Genomic DNA, 19,811 nt, shown 5'->3' on the forward strand with positions numbered 1-19,811 from the left:
GCACATGTGAATATTACCCCATTCGATTTGAATTGTAGAGAATCAGAGCTGGAAGGCAGGCGGAGGGAGGGTGGAGTAGCTGAGTTCAGTTGTGATCTTCTCCCAAGTCATGAATGTCATTGTCTGCTCCTTAGTTCCTCTGAGGTCCAGTTCACACACCATCCACTCTAACTTCCAACTCAGTTATTAGGCTGCAAGTTTTAGATTTTATCTTGTGTCACCAAACAAAAATCCTTGCTTTATGCAACTACTGTGCATATGCAAATTAATTTTTAAATGATGTGATTAATGTTAACAAGTGATTTTTTTCTTTTTTGGTGAAAAAAATTTGTTTTTTGTTTCCCCTAGGTTCCAGTGGAATACCTGTGATGTTGGTTACAAATCTCTTTAATTTAGATTTGCCCCAGGACTGGCAGCTATACCAGTACCACGTGACATATATTCCAGATTTAGAATCTAGAAAGCTGAAGATAGCTTTGCTTTATAGTCATAGCAAACTTTCCAGCAAAGCAAAAGCATTTGATGGTACCATCCTTTTTCTCTCACAAAAGCTAGAAGAAAAGGTACAGTATGGTTAATTTTTCCATGATTTATGTGTATGTTCACATGCCTGTGTATACTTATTTTCCTGTTCCCTTGCTTGAGAGCAAAAAGATTTACTAATAAAGACTTCATTAGTAATTGATTTTTTTTAATTAAGAAGCTGGTGATCTGGCATCTTAAGAAATAAGAGCTGTGAGTGTCTTTGAAATAGGAATCCTTTTAAAAGCTTTTCCCCAAACAAGCAAGACTTTAAGATAAACACCAGTTAACCTATGGCTTCAGAGCTTTAAATTTATTCTACTTGTTTTTGTTCCTGCACATTTGTGTTCCTGTATATCCAAATAATCTCACACCAGTCTCTGAACCTAAAACTGTCAGTTCTTTTATGACTTGCTCATCATATAAGATATAAATTATTGGTGTCAATTCTAAGAGTATTTTCAAGATATGACCATTGGAAATGTCAGCTGAATGTTTCATATTCCTTCATTTTTTAACACTTTCAATCCTAAGATAAAGATATTGACTTTTTGTCATATACTTTGTTCTAAAATGATATTAAAACTACTACAAGAGAAAAGAAACAGTTTTCCATATGAAGAGGTCAAATGGAACATGGAATTAAAGCTTTATGCTGCTGGCCCTATGAAAACTTAATCCTATAGTTCAGTATTTTGAGCCTATGGTGCCAATAACATAAACTGAAACTTCTAGACAATAAGTAAATCTATGAATTTCCTTAAGAAATGCATTTCTGAGATTCTTGGGTCCTTTACCCTTTAATGAGACCCTGAGATTTGTAGGAGCTACTTGATTATTTTATCTGGATGTGGGATTTTAAAATTATATCATACAGTTAAATCTAATAGTTTAGGAAGTCTGGATTTGTAAATTTGGAAACATTTTTACTCCCCATAAGTCTTTACTGGTTGGTCCTTCAATACTTTGTACTATGAGCAAATGTTGTTAGCATGTTAGTATGGTTTCTCATAATTAAATTTTATATCTCATGTGTATTATTATTATTAAAGATCACCTTATTCTCATAGATTCATTTTAGCAATAGCTTCAAGTTTTCCATATGTTAGCATTATTTTATATGACCTGTGAATGGTCTGGCTTATTTTAATTGTACCTAACCAAAATGGACAAATTTTGCTCTGCAGGTGCTAGGATTGTTAGTACCACCCATTTCTCATTCAAAATGAGCATGTGATATGAATCAGACACATTTCTGTTGGTGGGGGTGGGGTCTAAGGAGGAAGCAGGTGATGAAATGGAAGATAAATCCATAAAGTGTGACAAATCTGGCCTGTTGGTTTTATATCCAGTCCACGTGATGCCAGGTTTAACAGTGTGCATGGTATCCTCTTGTTCCTTATTTATTTTTATTTTTATTTTTTTGCAGTGCTGGGGATTGAACACAGGGCCTTGTGCTTGTGAGGCAAGCACTCTACCAACTGAGCTATCTCTCCAGCCCCTCTTGTTCCTTATTAATGTATGACTTGCTCTGCCCAGTTGCAGTGAAAAGGGTCCTAAAATTGAAGCTGCGATTCTCACTTTTTGTCCTGGCCTTAATACTGATTTAGGGTTCATCCTGCATCTCTGCCAACCCCACACATTTCCTAGGGGTATGCAGTGTAGTTGAAGAGCCTCTCCAGTGATTTGTACACTACACCCCCAGATGGTATGGTTCTCAAGGTCCTGTTCAGCTGCCTTCTGACTTTCCACTCTTCTCCAGACCCCCTCTGTGCACCTGCAGCCACAACTGAGGGGATTGCTATCATGTCATATCTGTTTACCACTCTCTTGCACTTATGAAGTGCCTACTCTGTGTTTGGTAGAGTATTACCATTGATTTCTCAAAAATCTCTAATTTATTACCAAAGTTACAAATAAATACAGTGCAAGGTAGAATAAAATAAGTTCCTTGGTACTAATTAGTAGTTTGATTATGATAACATTTACTAAGTGTTAAGTGCTATGCTTGATTGTTCTTGGATTAACTCCAGCCCATCTCTCTTGAGATGAGCGGATCCATACCTTATTCCCAATCAGCAGCTGCTACCCTACTCCTGCTATTCTGCCGACCAGACTCCATTTGTTGACTGCTTGCCCTGCCAGGCTTTTAGTAGCATGATTTCTTCTAATCCTCTCATCACTTCTGGAGCTGAGAGGTTCAGTATCTTGACCAAGGTGAAGGTACAGAGCTTGATGAAAGGCAAGATCATTCCTAGCAGGATACTTTAATGAGAGTTATACTTAGGTTCTTGGGTAGGGTTTGGATCAATGAAGTGGACAATCTATTGGGAAGGGAATTCCTAGTGAGAATTCCTATCACTGCAAAGACGCAGTGATAGGAAGCAAGGGTCATATTTTAGAATACAATAAGACCTGCACATTATCTGATTTAGTCTTCACAAGCCTGTGGCATAAGTTGGGCTCACTCCTGCTTAAGAGACAGAAGAAGTTCTTTAACAGTTGCTTGCTCCAGGTCACACAGGCTGTAAGAAGTGGACCAGGATATTTCTGCTTCCACATCATGTGCACTTCAGCTCTGCGGTAAATAGCGATATTGACACAGCTGTAATAGATTAGAGACTGGCGTAGATATACTAAGACTCTCCAATTGATTAGATTGTGGATGGAGGAGGAGGAGGATGAAAGTTCACTCTGAGGTTAGCAGCCTGGGGACTCGAGGGTGTGGGTCCAGCAACAGATGTAGGAAGTGAAGGAACAGTTGGTGTTTGATGAGGGAGGGGCCCAGGGGACTAGGAGTTTGATCTTAAGTGGCTGTCGGGAATTGCAGTTCCTGAGACCATCTGCTCCCACCTCCCCCCATCTCCTCACCTCCACATCCTTTGTTGTCATAATCCTTTGTCCTGAAGTCCCTGCAGTGTTTTGAGAACTGCACGCCCCTCCTGCCTACCAGACTTTTCCTGATGTTAGCGAGCTCTTCCTGCAGCTGTTCTGATCTCTGTACAATTTTATGTGAGGCAAGACATCATCTCAATGAAATGTGTCATCCCCTGGGAAGGGACTATTTCTCTTTGCTTCCAGACCTTCTTCATTCAACCTAAAAGTGGTTGAACTACACTGTAACTGTAGAAAGAAGCATTTATATAGAAATATGTAAATGCTCACTAATTAGCTGACTTCTAATTCATTGCCCTTTTGAAAAATCCCTGATGACTGATTGGTGTTTATTGACTGATTAGTGAATTCTTTTATTTCAAAAACCTACACAGAGTCCTTTCTGGTTCAGGCAACTTTCAGTTTAGTTGGAGAGCTGTTAGAAAAATCTATTCATGCATTCGTTATGTTAGAATCTGTTTGAGGCTACATAAGAACCCAGGGGATTTCTCCAGAACTTTTCTGGAGATTCGTGGGATTTCTGCCACGAACTTTTAAAATTAGATTTCCTGTCTGTTCTAGCTTACACTACTTTCTCTCCTCCCCCCTTCTTTACTTTCCCTCTTGTCTTCCCCTATCTCCTTTGCTTTCTTCTGCTTTTTCTGCTTTAGGAATGAACTGTGCTGTGGAATGTATGAACTTGGGAGAGGCAGGGCAGTCCACTCACAGGCTTCTGGGCATACACAAACCCTTCCCAAATGGGTACATTGTGGGTACATTGCATATGTGAAATTTTCTTGGGAGAATGTAACTTATTTCAGACTTTTAAAGTAATTTGTGACTCATCTTCTTCGCTCCCCGCCACACACACACAATAAAGATTAAGACCCAGTTCTGTGTAATTCTCTTTGGATCAAATCTTTAAGTCATGAACCTTGGCTTTGATTCTCATTTAAGAATTTGGAGAGTAGAGAGATGTGTTACTTTCTTAGAATCAGTAATACAAAGGAAAAAAAAAAAAAACCCTTCAAACCTAATGTGATGATTAGATTTCTACTTATTTCTAACACCTGCAGTTTCCTTTTCGTTAATGCATATTAAATGGTGATGATTTTATAATATCTGCATTCTGCCCACTTGGGGATAATCTGTAGAGTGCATAAGTACCTCTTTTTCCAGGTCACAGAATTGTCAAGTGAAACTCGAAGAGGTGAGACTGTAAAGATGACTGTCACTCTTATGAGGGAGCTGCCATCAAGCTCCCCTGTGTGCATCCAAGTTTTCAATATCATCTTCAAGAAGTAAGGCACTTGAATGTGAATTTATTCTGGGCATGGAGCCTGGGTATTAAAATGATCAACCACTTTGTCGGCAGTGTGACCCAACAGGGCTGTAATGAGGGCAAGTCTTCACATACTTTTCAGGTACTCAGGCAGCAATGTGACACACAGCTGTCACAGCCTCCCCTTGGCACAGCCACCATTATCCAGGATTGTCTAGGTTGAGACTTAGAATTGGAGGGTAACTGTCATCTCATTGGCAACAGGGAGGGTGCCCTTTGCCTTTTCTTCATTTCTTGAACCTGTTCTCTCTCTTGACCCCCTGACTTAAAAGTTCACTCTATTTGACTTAGTCAACTAAAAGACCTGTTTTTCTCCTAGTTGGTTGATATGGAATGTAAAATGCCATCACCACCTGCTTTCTGCTTTCGCTCTAATATGTCCGTGTCAGGTAGAAGGAGGCTATAATGGGACTGACTTTACAGTGTTCTTCAGCTGTTCCAAGGATCAAGTGTTCCAAAGTCATCTTGAGGGTAGAGTGGAATTTGTTAAGTGTAGGTTTCCTGACTCCTTGCGGGACCTGGTAAACATAATTTTATGAATGGGGCCCCCAAAATTCACATTTTTAGCACACTTCCTGCAGGACAGGTAGGTTCTGTAAAGCCAGTTCTACATTCTGCTAGTGTGAATCTTTAAGATGAACCATTCAGAAACCTTAGGTGCCATCCCTTTGCTCAACTGCAGTCTCTGGAGAGGATGAAGATGGGGAAGTTTGGGGTTTTGCTGAGTAGTAGGGGCACGTAAAGGAATTTCTCCTGCACAGATGCACCGTTTCCTAGTGCTAGTCAGATGTCTCATCCAGTCTCCTTTGGTCATATCTGGGCCTCAGTGCACTGCTGCATAGTGGTTCTTCAGAAACCTGACTTGTACGTGCCCTCTAGCTGACATGTGCAAGGTTCTTCCCAGTGACAAAGCTTTTCCCTTATGCTTTCTATGACTCCCTCCTCACTGGAGGGCCCTGATGTAGTGTTACATCAATTTCCATTTTCAGGTAAGGAGGTCAAAGGCTCATTGATGTTTGGCATCCCAGATTACAAAGTCGGAATCCCTGGTTCTGACCCAACACCTCTTATATCTCTCTCACACACTGACAGCCTCATATCAGTGATGTGTCAAGTTCTGGGGTTAACAAACCTTGTTGCCAAAGAGGTATTTGGCGGCAGCTGGGGAGCTTGAGCAGCCTCAGCAGAAATAGCCGCCTCCTCTTAAAATGGCAAAGAAGCCAGAAGAGCCTTCAGACATGACTTGCCTCACCCATTCCAGCCAACCAGAATGTTACATGACCAGTTATGGTGGTAAATAACTGTAGAGTTGTCATTGCAGTTAAGTCCACACACACAAAAATGATTTCCGTTGTCATTCTCAAATATGAAGAAGTGAGAGTTCTTATATATACTCATATGTATATTTAGGATCTGAATGTTCCAGAGCTGTAAGAAAGAGAACTCTGTATGGACTGTGTATTTTTATTATGTTCATCATGTGTACAAACTTAGAATTACACTGTTATTGACTAATATTTACCAAAAACTCAAAAGAAAAATATACTTGCAGGATCTTAAAAAAGTTGTCCATGTACCAAATTGGACGGAACTTCTATAAACCTTCAGAGCAAGTGGAAATTCCCCAGCACAAGTAGGTTTACTTATATTTTCTTTTCCTCAGAAATGGTTATAAGGTGAGCAGTATAATTTATGATGACCATTATGCCTCCTATAAGTATCTCTGTGATATGAAATATAATGAATTTTTATCTCTGTGATATGAAATATAATGAATTTTTATAATCTTCAATTTTTTTAATCGAGTGGTGAATGTGAACCTGGAGCTAGAAGCCCAATTTCTTCTATTAGTGTATGAGATCATTGTCATAAATTCTAGATGGAATTCAGAAACTGAATTTTCTGTGTAGCAAGTTAATGCTGAAAGTACAATAAGCTTTATTATGTCATAACACTTAGCTGATGTCTGTGGTTTTGTTGAAAGGAACTTTAGCACAGCCAGGGTGATTGGCATGAAATCAGAGGTCAGAGAGAGAAGTCAGCTAAACTCCCCTAGAGAAGGGCTGAGCCATCCTGAACCCTTGGAGAATGAGTGTTTATCCTGAACTGAGGATTTAATGATTCAGGGAGCATCAAGCCATGTCTTGAACTGGTTGGTACTCAGCTCTCCAAAATATTATGGTCAGGCTAAAGATAGGAAGGCCACTGATAGCCCAAAGACAGATAAACAGATGAGGGGAGAAGTGCATGAAGAACAGAGAATCAGGTGCAGTGATTGATGTGTTGCCAGGCGGAGACCAGCGATGCAGCTAAACATCCTGCAGTATCCTAAATATGTACTTTACTCTAAATATGTGTTTAAAGACACACCAGCTAAAAACAACTTAAGTTTTAGCCCCTGGAAAGAATCAGACTAAAGAAAAAAACTACCTCTAGAGAATTAGAATGAAAAAGCATTTAAAAATCTTTACTGCTTTTCTGGTATAACATCTTTAATTTTTAATTTTTTTCTTTTTATTTGTTTTTACAGATTATCCCTTTGGCCTGGGTTTGCTATTTCTGTATCATACTTTGAAAGCAGGCTCCTGCTTAGTGCTGATGTGAGTTATAAAGTCCTCCGGAATGAGACTGTTCTGGACTTCATGACTGATCTCTGCTACAGAACTGGTGTGTCTTGCTTCACCCAGACATGTGAGAAACAGCTGATAGGACTCATTGTCCTTACGAGGTAAAAGTCTACATCTAAGCGACTTTTCTCCAGAGAATGAATTGTTTATGGAGTTTGGGAACAAGAATGTCATTGGAACATTGGTTGGAGCACAGGTCTGCTCAGTTTGTTTAGAAGATATGGCTGTTCTTCATTGTCTTGAGTTCAGACTTCCTTGTGTGTCATTCTCAACTTCCCCAGACTGCCTTGATCCCAAATTCTCTCTTTCTGTTCTCCCCACCACAAATTCTGCCTTTTAAGTTTTCACCTTCACAAAGCCCAGTTCTGATCTTCCTGACACCTCCACTTGCCCACTCAGTTGGAACTGTTCCACTCCTTCCCCGGCTCCTCCCCTTGCACTTTCTTAGAGCCACACCTTTATATTCATTTCATTGTGTTTTATTATGTTATAGGACATAATGTGAAGTTCATACCTCACCTTTCTCTAAAAGATTCTGAGGTCCTTTAGGCTGAGAGCATGTTTTGCTTCTTTGCAGACCTCTAGGCTTTTCCACGTATAGGTTCAAAGCACATTGAATTAAAACAAGCAGATTAGATGACTTCCTGAGTACTAAAAAACTCACCATATACTTGCCAATCCAAAGAGACTTCTTTTAGGGACATACTAACCTTCTCCTGCACTGTCTTGAAATTTTCTCCTAAAGTTGTTTTTCTGGTTGCATAGCAGAGGAGTGGGACTGGTTGAATTCTGTCTTCTCTTCTTGTCAGGATCTTGATGGGTTAGTTTATCCATGCACTTTCAGTCACCTTGTAAGGTACTCAGAGATCTGGAGAAACCTGCCTTGGAGGTTTCTCAGCTCACAGGCTGAGAAGACATTCCAGGCAATTCTGGAGGAGAGAAGGAGTTTAGAATGATCCTCGCTGACCTGTTCTGCAGCTTTGCCGAGGGCCAACGTAGATGGGAAGTCTAGAGGATGCCAGAATCGCTGGTCATTTGGCCTACATTGGTGCTTTTTACCAGAAAGATAATCTGGGAGCTCAAAAATCCGAGTGACACCTGAAGCCAACAGGAAAGTTTTGAGCAATGTTTCAGCATTTGAACATTGAAGAATGATTTACCTGAAGGTAGAGTGTCTTTATCAGTGAGAAAAACAGCTTGCAGTCTAATGACTTTCTCATGGGTTTCACTGGAATATGGAGATCTTCCTGTGTACTGAAAAGTTAATTAATGCTCTTCTCAGATCAAAGCTGAGAAGAGCATTAATTAAAATAAGAAATAAGTGACTCTTATTGTGTTTATATGTGTCCTTATTTCTGATATTCTGGAACATACTTCGAACTTGAAGTTAAAAGTGTGATGAAGTAACTGCTTATCTAGGATGACTTGGAAAACTTTATTAAAATAAAGATTTCTTCCATTTGCCAGATACAATAACAAAACCTATCGCATTGATGACATTGACTGGTCTGTGAATCCCACACACACCTTTCAGAAGCGTGATGGCTCTCAGATCACTTATGTGGATTACTATAAGCAGGTAGGTGTTTTCTTTTCCTATTAGCTTGGAGAGGTCTCCCTATTCCTTTCCAGTCTGTCAAGTTCCCTGAATTATTATGGCAAGTCTGCCTCACACATAATTCTCTGACTTCCCCTGTCCCTTCTTCTTCATCTCCACCATCCTGGGTTGACTGAGTTGCTCATCTTTTGTCCCACTGTCCTTCTTCTGGCAGTCTGAGGCCAAGTACTGTGAGGCATACCTGTAATACCAGTTATTCAGGAGGCTGAGGCAGGAGGATTGCAAGTTCAGTTCCAGCCTGCTCAACTCCAGAAGATCCTGTCTCAGGGAGAAAAAAAAAAAAAAAAAAAAACAGGAATGTAGCATAGTGGTGAACCCCCCGCCCACAGGTTCAGTCCCTAGTACTGAGCACAAAATAAAACATAACCCCAAAACATATATCTGATGATGTCACTTCCTAGCTTAAAACATTTCCGTGATTCTTTATTGCCTTAGGAACCAAATGATAACCCTTTTGCAGAATTTCCCAGACCCTTCCTGACCTGTGGCATTTCCAGCCACATCTCTTCTCCCCATCCTTCCCTGTGCTCTTCTATACCAGTCTTTTGTGGATACTTGACTCAGTTTCTCCCCTGTGCATTTTCACACATGTTGCTTCCTCTTCCTGGGCACCTCTTTACAGCCCAGATGAACATTAAACACCTTTTAGTACTCAGCCTGGCCATCAGCTCTCAGGGAGGCCCCATGGCACCCTTCCCAGGACTCCCTTCCATGACTTGGCTGCACTGGCTCATCTGAGTCAGGATGTGAGTGATCTGACCTCCCTCCTGGACCTTGGGCTCTCTCAGGGTTAGCATAGTTCCTTGCATGTGTCACACACTCGAGAAATATGTATTGATGGAATCTTGTGCTGCCTCTGGGGGCTGTGTTCTCAATAATCACAATTAGTAAGCCCCCACCCCCCCACCTTCCATGTTCATTTCCTTTCAGAGACACTTTGTCTTGAATATATTAGTCATTCAGGTCTCTCAAATCTCACAGATGTTTTAAAACAAACGACCACAACTACAAAAAAACCAGAAACCCTTCCTCAATCTTTTCTCACCTTCAGGGAAGGTTAAGATTAGCTCCATTGATAGCTAACTGTGGAAACTTGTCTACACTAGCTCCAAACCCCTCTTTAGTTTTCCTTCCAGAAATGTCAGCAGTCTGCTATCTGATTCTGTTGCTATGGAAATAGCTCAACAGAGGTCAAAATCAGCTACCCTTCTTATCCTAAGCAGCTCTCAGTGACTTTTTTATTTCTTTCCTCACCAGTAATTACTTTGTTTTATTTTTATTTTTTTAATTGACAGATAATTAGCACATTTTTATGAGGTATAGTGTGATGTCTTGGTACATTCATACATTGTGTCCTGGAGATCATTCTGTTAAGTGAAATAAGGCACAGCAAGACAAATACTGTGTGCTTTCTCTCATCCATGGAATCTTAAACAATGGAGCACATAGGTGTAGAGAGGGGAATAGTGAGCACCAGAGGCTGGGGTGGGCAGTGGGGCAGGAGGTAAGGGGAAAGACTGGCACAGAGTCCCAGTCACAAGTAATGAGTTTTGGTGTTCTACACAGAAGATGATTATAGTTAAAATATTGTATATTTTACAAGCCTTTGACCGCCTGCCTTCCTTCACTTTCAGAGAACCATTCTTGTGGTTCTCTGTCAGGGTTCAGGTTGTTCTCTAAGCCTGCTTTGATGATTTTCTCTCTCCTTCTGCCTCAAAAGGAACCATTGTTCACCATGATTCCATCACATAGGATTTTTTCTTTGTAGTTTGAGACTGTGCAAATATAGTATTTTTGCCCTGCCCTCATTCCCATATTTCATATTCATCTCCATTTCCAGAACATGTTTGCATGACATCCTGCAGGCTTCTCAGATTCCCATGATCCACACTGAATCGATATCTTTCCCATTCCTATTCTCCTTGGGAATTCTGCATCTCAGGAATCATTTTGCTTTCTTCTTCATTTCCACCCTCACCTCTTTTATCACCAGGATGAGTTCTGCCTCTTTTTTCCTTGAACTCTCTCTGGAACCTTCCCTGCCTCCTCAGCCCGTCCCCACTGTAGGAGTGCAGGACCTCTCGTGGATTCCCCTCTGGGATGGTATTGCAGTCACCCTCCACGGTCTCTGCTCCAGCTCTCTCCTCACCATGATCCAGCATTCTCACTGCCATGAGAGAGATCTTTCTGAGGCACTGCCCAGAAACGTGGTTAAGAGCATAAACTCTGAGATAAGAACCATAGTGGTTCTCGCTGTGTAATTTTGGGCAAATCACTAAATGTGGAAGTGTTTGGGGAACTGACTTAAACTCATTGTTAAGGGACTTTGTCTACCTTCATGGCATAGTGCAGCGCTTGGTGGGATAATGGTGGTGAAGAGCGGTAGCCTGATGGCTGCACACTGTGAGCACTGGGTGAAGCCCCCAACCCCGCTTGCCACCTGCCCTTCTTCACTGTAGTATCGTCTCATCCCACCTTTTAGCTTAGCGCTCTCAGTGTCCCCACCAGACACCCTGCTGTTATCACCCCATCTATTCTCTAGATGCTGCATGGATGTCAGTCTTGGTGCGAGCTCACTAGACGCCTGTGCAAATCCACACTGTCCCTTCTCCCTCCACCCACTGCATCAGGATCAAGTGTCATCTCATGGATGTTGCTTTCTACCACACAGGAGAGCTGGCTTCTAAGCTCCTGCACTGTGCCTTACAGTGTTTCTAGAACACATTTTTCTTGTAGGACAGGGATGGCCTTTGGAATCCTGGATGTGTAGTACTGGCAAGTGTCTTGTGACCGAAACGTGCTTTGTGTTTGTTTATTTAACCCATGATTTATTAAACATTCAGGTTTCTTTCCTGCATAATTAAATTTGTTCTTACTTGAATAGCTGTATTTTAGGACTTGTGATTTTCTGAAGAAGGAATCATGGTAAAATCTCTCTCTCTCTGTAGAGAGTTGTGCTCTACTGCATATATATTGTAACTAGGGAGAAAAGAAACAAAATTGTGTCTTCCTCTCTTTTCCAGGAAAGGAACATTAAATTATGTAGTCAGCTAGCTTACTAGCTTTCTTTTCTTTTCCCTCCCTCCCTGCCTCCCCTTCTTTTTTCCTTCCTTCCTTCCTTCTTTCTTTTTTCTTTCTCTTTCTTTCTTTCTTTCTTTCTTTCTTTCTTTCTTTCTTTCTTTCTTTCTTTCTTTCTTTCTTTCTCTTTCTTCCTTTCTTCCTACCTTTCTTCCTTCTTTCTTCTTTCTTTCTCTTTCTTTCTTTCTTCATAGTGGGGGTTGAACCAGGGGTGCTTTACCACTGAGTTACATCCCCAACCCTTTTTATTTTTTATTTTGAGTCAGGTTCTTGCTAAATTGCTGAGGCTGGCCTTGAACTTTTGATCCTCCTCAGTCTTTTGAGTCACTGGGATTACTAGCCCGCATCATTGAATACAGGATATAGTCAGTTTTCAAAGTAGAAGACATTATTCTTTCTTGAAAAACATATTTTTAAAAGCTGAGAAAGTGAGCAAGGAAAAGGGTAAAAGATGCCTTAGGAAGCAACTTTGGGGGGAGGTAATTCTTTTCTGTGTTCCATCTAAATATCACTTTTTGCTGAACCTTGCCCAGCTTTGTCTGAAGTGTTCCGGGGGACTGTCCTACTCTCATGTATTCTTCAAGGCCTTTTCTTATCTCTCCCTCTCTCATCAAGCCTTCCCTGGTGTACTGACCCAGGGACACAGTTCTGAGAGGTGTATCAAGCACAGTGAAGGGATAAATCCCAGACTAGGCTAAACTTCCAGTTATGACGCTCTGGAAAGTTGTTCAATCTCTCAGTCTTTCCTCATCTGTGGAGGGGGTGATGATAGTGTGTAACTCCCAGCTTTGTTGTCAAGATTAAATGAGGAAAATTGTGTGCTTAGCATATCATTACTTGTGCATCTCCATTTGCAGATAATGTGGTGAGTAAAGGTGAGGACTCTGCCTCTTCTATCTTGTATCCTCTGCAGTTTCTGGGGCATAGGAAGCATGCCATGTGCCCTGAGTCAGTGAGGTCACGTATAAAGATTCTTGATAAAGACTTCTCTAAGCTTCTTTCCACAGCATTGTACTCACCACCTTAAAATATGATTCCTGAATTGTTTTTTTTTTTAATTTATTTTGATGACTAAAACTCCTTATCAAAACAGAAAAATGTTTGCATCTTAATCCTTAATTATAATGCCCAGGCATTTTATAAATTATTACAGTTCTGTCACTAGTGTCCAGTAAATTATACAATGTTAGCTGGAACCTTTGCCATTAGAAATGAACTTTTAGGATGTTGAGAATATTGAAATTCAAGTTTAGGAAGGAAATGGAGTGGGGTGTGAGCTGACAATTGGTAAAGCAGACACCACGCTAGAGGTTTTCCTAGGGCATGTCTCACCTACTGTTATCCTCATTCCATAGAAGAGGGAAGGTGAACAACTTTCCCAGTGTCACAGTCCAAGCAAATGGAAGAACTGGGGATCAAATTCACATTTATTGAATTTCTGGACTGCTTCCTTATAACATCATACCATCCTGGTTGTTAAAGACAGGCATGCTCTTTTTGAGAAATCTGAGGTCTGCTCAGTGTAACACTTGCCTCTGACAAGTGTATTGACATTTCCAAATTGAATATGGAAGTTTAGATGCTGTTGTTTAATCATGGGGCAGTGTGCCTCAGTCACAGTTAGTGGAAATGCTCCTTTTCATTCAGCTTCAGGGGATCACTGGACTATGCATAGAACCAGCTGGAGGTGATTCTGAATCTGGAAGAAACCCAGAGAAATTAGGGTAATGACTTTAAAGAAAGTAGTTGCATTTTAAGAGATGTAAAAGACAAATTCTAGTCATAAAGTTGTGAGGAGCAGAAAGCCTTGGGGTTTCTTTTCCCTCCTCTGAAATGATTCTCTTATGTATTCATTTTGGGATTTATTACTTATAAATAAGGGTACAGTGTTTCCATATAACCTTTTTCCTCATTATTTTTGCATTTTATAGCAATATAATATTACTTTATCTGACCTAAATCAGCCAGTGCTTGTTAGTCTGTTGAAAAGCAAGAAAAATTACAACACCGAGGCCCAAATTGCCCACCTGATGCCTGAGCTCTGCTTTCTAACAGGTAACGTTTATGTTTTATAAATGTCATGCTCCTGATCCCAGGCTCCTGAACCTTAGCGATGGACAGATCCTCCTAGTTAGCAGGGTGCCAGAGCATTAGTTTAACTTGTGGAGGATGGGCCCTTTAAGGAATTTATCCAGTAGTAAAGACAAATGTGAAGATAGAGGGCCTGTGGAATCTATTTTCTTTATCTCATTATTCCATTTGTTACTTTGATGCAAAATAAACCTCTGTATTTTCCTAAAGCTACTTACTCTTTTCAGTTTTTTAAATTCACTAGAATAGGAAGCAGTAAGACTGATTTTTGTCAGATGTGTTGTTAGCATGGTGTCAAAATGATCCTTAGGTTCTTCCTGCATTAGCTTCCAGAAGGTAGTCCTCATTATATACTAGGATCTGAATAATTATCTCCAGTACTTTTAATGTTTATCCAACTAATACAGTATGCCTAAGAAAGGGGGACTTTCTACTTTTTATGTATTTATATTGCTTCAATTAGTTATGATATATGTATCATATATATGTATGTGTGTATACATATACATATATATATATAAAACACACATTTTGCAATTAGAAAAATTAATAGGATATAATCTTTGAAGGGAGGGATGTTTACTTCTGGTTATAGTCTCATATTGTAGCCCAGCCTAATGGTCATGAGCTACATGAATTTATTGGACACTTGAAATGTGACAAGCTACATGGAGAAACTGAAGAAAGATGTGCTGCAAATGCAGAATACAGAGAAAAGGGAAACTACTTGAGTAATACATTTTTATATTGATTACATGTAGAAATGATAATATGTTGAGTATACTGGGTTGAGTAATTCATATTACTTGAAATAATTTCATCTGTTTCTCTTTGGCTTTTTAAACACAGTTAATAGAACAATTTTAATGACATGTAGCTTGCATCGGACAGTACTGTCCTAGGGAATCTGATTGAGTGTAAAATGGAAAAGCTTCAGGTGTGTTCGAGGTGTGTGGACTGGGGCTGCAGTGCCTGCTCATGTTCCCACATTGTATTTGTTGGCATTCGTAGGCTTGACTGATGAGGCAACCTCTGATTTCCAGCTGATGAAGGCTGTGGCTGAAGAGACACGGCTCAGTCCTTTGGGCCGGCAGCTGCGCTTGGCCAGGCTTGCTGATGACATCCAGAGGTACTGGGTCACCTTACTGAGGCTGCATGTGCCCTGCCTAAGCCATGTAGAATTGGATGATGTAAATGATGCTTCATTCTTTAGGCAAACATTTCATTTGTTGACTCAGAGGAAGTCACTTTTGAAATGTGTTGTTCGGAGTCCAGAGATTCACGCGGGACGTTCAGGAGTAGTGAGTTGAAGAGAAGAGTGGGAGGCCAAGCTGGAGGGGCAGCACCACTTCAGCTAGAGAGCTCTGCTTGCACATGTTTACCGAATTGAGGTCTGGGGAAATTTATACATAGAGATCATTATTAATCTTAAAACAAAACAAAACCAAAAGCAAAAATCAAAACCAAAAACAACCAAAAACCCTGGCAGGCCTCGAGTATTCAGGGTCAGGAGTGCTCAGATCTGCTATAGTGGCCTCAGGAGCTGGAACTGTAAGCCCCCACTGCGTAGTCTTTAAACTCCAAGGGCCTTTGTCCTTTGGTTCAGCCCATCTGATTCTCAGACTGTGCTCCTGCCCTCATTTACAGCAGCATGGTGAAATCTGTGATGAGAGAATTGTGCTCCTTTCTGACATCCTGAAATTGTGCTGTCTCATACCATAGTCCCATGTGGCTATTGGGCACTTGAAATGTGGCTAGTAAATACATCCTCAGTTGATACTAATTTGAATATACTAAGTTACATATTACATGTATCTTCCTATTTTACATGTAACTTTTTAAATGTGGTTCCTAGAAAAATTTAAATGTGTTTGTGGCTTGCTTCATGTTTCTGTTGGGATACATTGTTGTAAAATGGCCATTTTCCTTTGTTTGTTCGTTTGTTTACAGTGTTGAGGATTAAAACCATGGTCTCACACATGCTGGGCAAATGTCCTACCACTAAGCTACATCCCCAGCCCTTTTTTTATTTTTTGTTTTGAGACAGGGTCTCACTCTGTTGCCCTGGCAAGTCTCGAACTTGGGTTCCTTCTGCCTGAGTCTCCAGAGTATCTGAGATTACAGGTGTATCATAGCACATGGCCAAATAGTTAATTTTCTTTAAAATAAAAAAAATACTAGCTTAAAAGAATTTAGATATGAATATAAGCAAAATGAGAAAGACAACTCAGTAATTATTTGTTAACCAATAAATCATAATTAAGTGAATGGTGTATATTTTTTTCAAATATTTGCAAATGCATGATACTGTTCCTTTTAGGAAAATGGTATAGTATCATAAATCATGTTTTGTAACTTTCTTTTAAAGGTTTTACTGGAATGTTTCCATATGATAAATGCACATCTCTATTATCAGGCTAGTGGCTTTGTAGTGTCCATTTTATGATACACTTTTTAAATTTATTCTGGACATGCCCCTGACTTAGGTCTACTGGAGAAATTCTCTCTTTTTCCCCCTTATTCTGAGCTGTGGATCATTTCTCTGGACACATTTTTCTGCCACCTTTCAGTTATACAACCTACCTTACCCCATTTCCTACCCAGTGATGGCCTTATCCTCCCATCTTGGGAAGATAGTATCTGAAGGAAAATAATTAATTCAAAGGATTCAGTTTGACCAGACTAGACATAACATTAATAGATGGACATAATGAACTGTTGCAGAGTGACAGTGCTTCCAACCTCCCTAAAGAATGAGGTGGAGCTGGGCACGGTGGAACATACCTATAATCCCAGCTGCTCAAGAAGTCAGAGGCTGAGGCAGGAGGATCTTGAGTTCAAAGCCAGTGTCAGGAACTTAGTGAAACTCTGTCTCAAAATAAAAAGTGTATCAGGTCTCAAAATAGAAAATAAATAGGACCGGAGATGTGGCTCAGTGGTTAAGTGCCCCTGGGTTCAACTCCTAGTACAAAAAAAAACCAAAAAAACAAAAATTGAGATGGAGGTTTAAGTGGTACGCAGAGGTGTAGATTTCATAATATCTTCTTAGTGCCTGGCTTAGTATGTGCTGGGTACTGTGTCAGAAGCAGGAGACAAAGTCAGGAGCTCAAAGCTCAGTAGAAATTACCCCATATCACAGTTTCATCAGATTAAAGCATAATCTATGATTAAAGCTTAATAAGTTATAAACTAAAGTCTAATCAAGCATGAAGGACTGTCTTTATTAATAATACTAATATTCACCTCATAGTCAACCTACTTCCCTATCTTCTGAAGCTAAATTCCTCATGTCTTCTTTATCACCTTCTCTCCATTCCCAAGCTACTGAATCAAATATTCCCAGAAGACCTCTCTATGTCCAGAGGCCCCCAGATGACTCCTCATTAACAAGTTTGTTACTGGGAATAATAATAATAATATCTACATTTACTGAGCACATAGCATGTGACACTTTCCATATATTGTCATATTTAATCTTTACATCAACTCTCTGAAATACCTATTTTTATTATCTCAATATTTTGCCAGTAACTAACACTTTGAAAGAGTTGAAAGTTTGCTAGGGGTCACATATAAAGGTTAGACCTAGGAGTTGGGGTTGTGGCTCAGTGGTAGAGTGCCCGCCTAGCATGTGTGAAGCCCTGGGTTTGATTCTCAGCACCGCATTAAAAACAATTAAATAAGATAAAGGTATTGTGTCCATCCATTGCTAAAAACAATTTTAAAAAGGGGGGAAAAAAAAAAAAAAAAAAAAGGTTACACCTAAACCCAGGCTGGCCTGGCTTGGCTTTTGTAACCAGTGTGTCCCACTGGAGGCCTTTTCCCACCCGTGCATCTCCCAGATGGGCATCCTTTTCCCTAAGTCTTTTGAGCAGGAGAGAAAAATGAGTAGAAATAGAAGCCAGGAATCCTAAAGACAGAAAATCAGCCCCCAATTAGTTCAGTAAGCTATAATTTAATCTCTAATGATTAAGAATCTTGAAAGAATCAGCACTCTTTTGACTTAAAACACTTCTATCAACAGAAACAAGGATGCTCGTTTTGAGCTGGAGACCTGGGGACTGCATTTTGGAAGCCAGTTGTCTCTGACTGGCCGGGTCATGCCTTCAGAAAAAATATTAATGCAGGATCACATAGTAAGTACTATGATTTTATTTTCATTTGAAGTTATTTACTTGAACATGTGTAAGTTTGATCATTTGCCAGAGTAACTGGGCACTTAAACTATGTGTTGGGTTTCTCTGTGGCTATGTCCCTGCCCTCCGTTTGTCCTAAGACTTCAGGTCCCCTTTAATTTTCTTTTCAGTATAAATTTACTTGCATGGACTTAGTGGCACCCAGTGGACATATCCTATTATTGACTGTTGTACTATATGACTGAAAAAAAAAAAAAAGAAAGGAAAAGCCATAGTTATCTAAGAAAATTCTGCCAACTGGTAAAGGTTAATTCTATTAGACCAAGTTCCTGATACCAGAGTTGGTTTCTTGGTTGCTGTGTCCATTGTATCTGTTAACGTTTCAAAGTAAAATGCTATCCAGTTGACATAAAAGTTGAGAAATTCTCATGGAGCCTACCCCCAGACATTGTGTAGGGAGCGTCGCGGAAGCCTCAAGAGAGAAATCATTGCTCATTTTGGCTTTTAGTTTAGTACTAAACCTATTTTGTGCAAAAATTGCATGTTATCCTACTTTCCCCGTTTTGCCCATTTCATTTAGTTTGAAAGACTTTCTTGTCTTTATTTCATGCAATAAAATACATATCCGAACTAATATAACTGAACAGTGAATGTCTGGTATTTGCAACATGGGGATATTTTTCATCCTTTATTTTGAATAATCTGTCTAAATTACCAAAACCTTGACTGGAGACACTGGAAAAACTAATTTTCAAAACAAAGGAAATAAAACAAAACTCTAAAATATCACCACTAGGTTAGGGATCAGTAAAGAGAAGTGCAGTTTCACATCCATATGTGAAGCAGGGCTCAAGATACTTCACATTATCCATTTCATCATCCCTCCAAGTAAAGTCATATTTTCCAGAACTTTTTTTCTTTCTTGTTTTTGTGTTTTTTGGTGTGGAAATAGGTCTCCTAGGGAGAAAAGGCATTAAAATGGAAGAACCTGTACCCTAGAGGTAGTGGCCTGCTAGAAGTGACTATGTCATCAGCTTTTTGGTCAATCATCATCATCATCATCATCATCATCATCATCATCATTTTGCAGGGCTGGGGATTAAACCTAAGACCTCATATATGCTAGGCAAGTGCTCTACCACTGAGCCACATCCCCAGCCATTGGCCAACTCTTTTCTGAAATTATGTCCTAGGAACTGATTAAAGTAAAGGTTCATAGGTTCATTGTTCTGGGTCTCCTTCCAGTATCCTTGGTATGACAGCAGGGTTGTATGCGAGAAGACCGTGGCTCTCTTCTCACTTTAGGTAATGAACAGGAATGAACCTTGGCTTTTACGAAACTGACTGTGGATGGCTAGCTGTTCCATTTTGTTCTCATGTTAAGGTCACTTCCTGGAGCTGAGTTCCAGCCTGGCCACTTACAGGCAAGGCATCATGAAGATGGCTAGTAGTTGGAAATGAGTGCTTCGTAGAAAGTGCTAGCATTCTTAATCTGCCACTGCTGCCAGCTGGCTCTACAATTT

At 40.1% G+C, this 19,811-nt stretch overlaps 1 protein-coding gene across 4 annotated transcripts in view; it reads left to right on the plus strand.

The window, feature by feature from the left end:
• LOC306638685 (piwi-like protein 4) overlaps positions 1-19,811 on the plus strand; it is a 98,377-nt gene that overhangs the window by 55,774 nt on the left and 22,792 nt on the right. For 2 of the 4 annotated variants that reach the window (XM_079101948.1, XM_079101945.1), the window contains exons 4-11: positions 349-563; positions 4,576-4,697; positions 6,291-6,371; positions 7,269-7,466; positions 8,833-8,944; positions 13,993-14,116; positions 15,164-15,281; positions 18,177-18,288. In XM_079101948.1, coding sequence (XP_078958074.1) covers positions 349-563; positions 4,576-4,697; positions 6,291-6,371; positions 7,269-7,466; positions 8,833-8,944; positions 13,993-14,116; positions 15,164-15,281; positions 18,177-18,288 — 1,082 coding nt within the window. Of the gene's footprint in view, positions 1-348; positions 564-4,575; positions 4,698-6,290; positions 6,372-6,921; positions 7,075-7,268; positions 7,467-8,832; positions 8,945-13,992; positions 14,117-15,163; positions 15,282-18,176; positions 18,289-19,811 lie in introns of those variants that run through there. The other 2 variants (XM_079101946.1, XM_079101947.1) reach the window with 2 other exon arrangements.

This window comes from Sciurus vulgaris (assembly GCF_902686455.1).
Source record: "Sciurus vulgaris genome assembly, chromosome: 11".
In the NCBI taxonomy this organism is placed as follows: domain Eukaryota; kingdom Metazoa; phylum Chordata; class Mammalia; order Rodentia; family Sciuridae; genus Sciurus; species Sciurus vulgaris.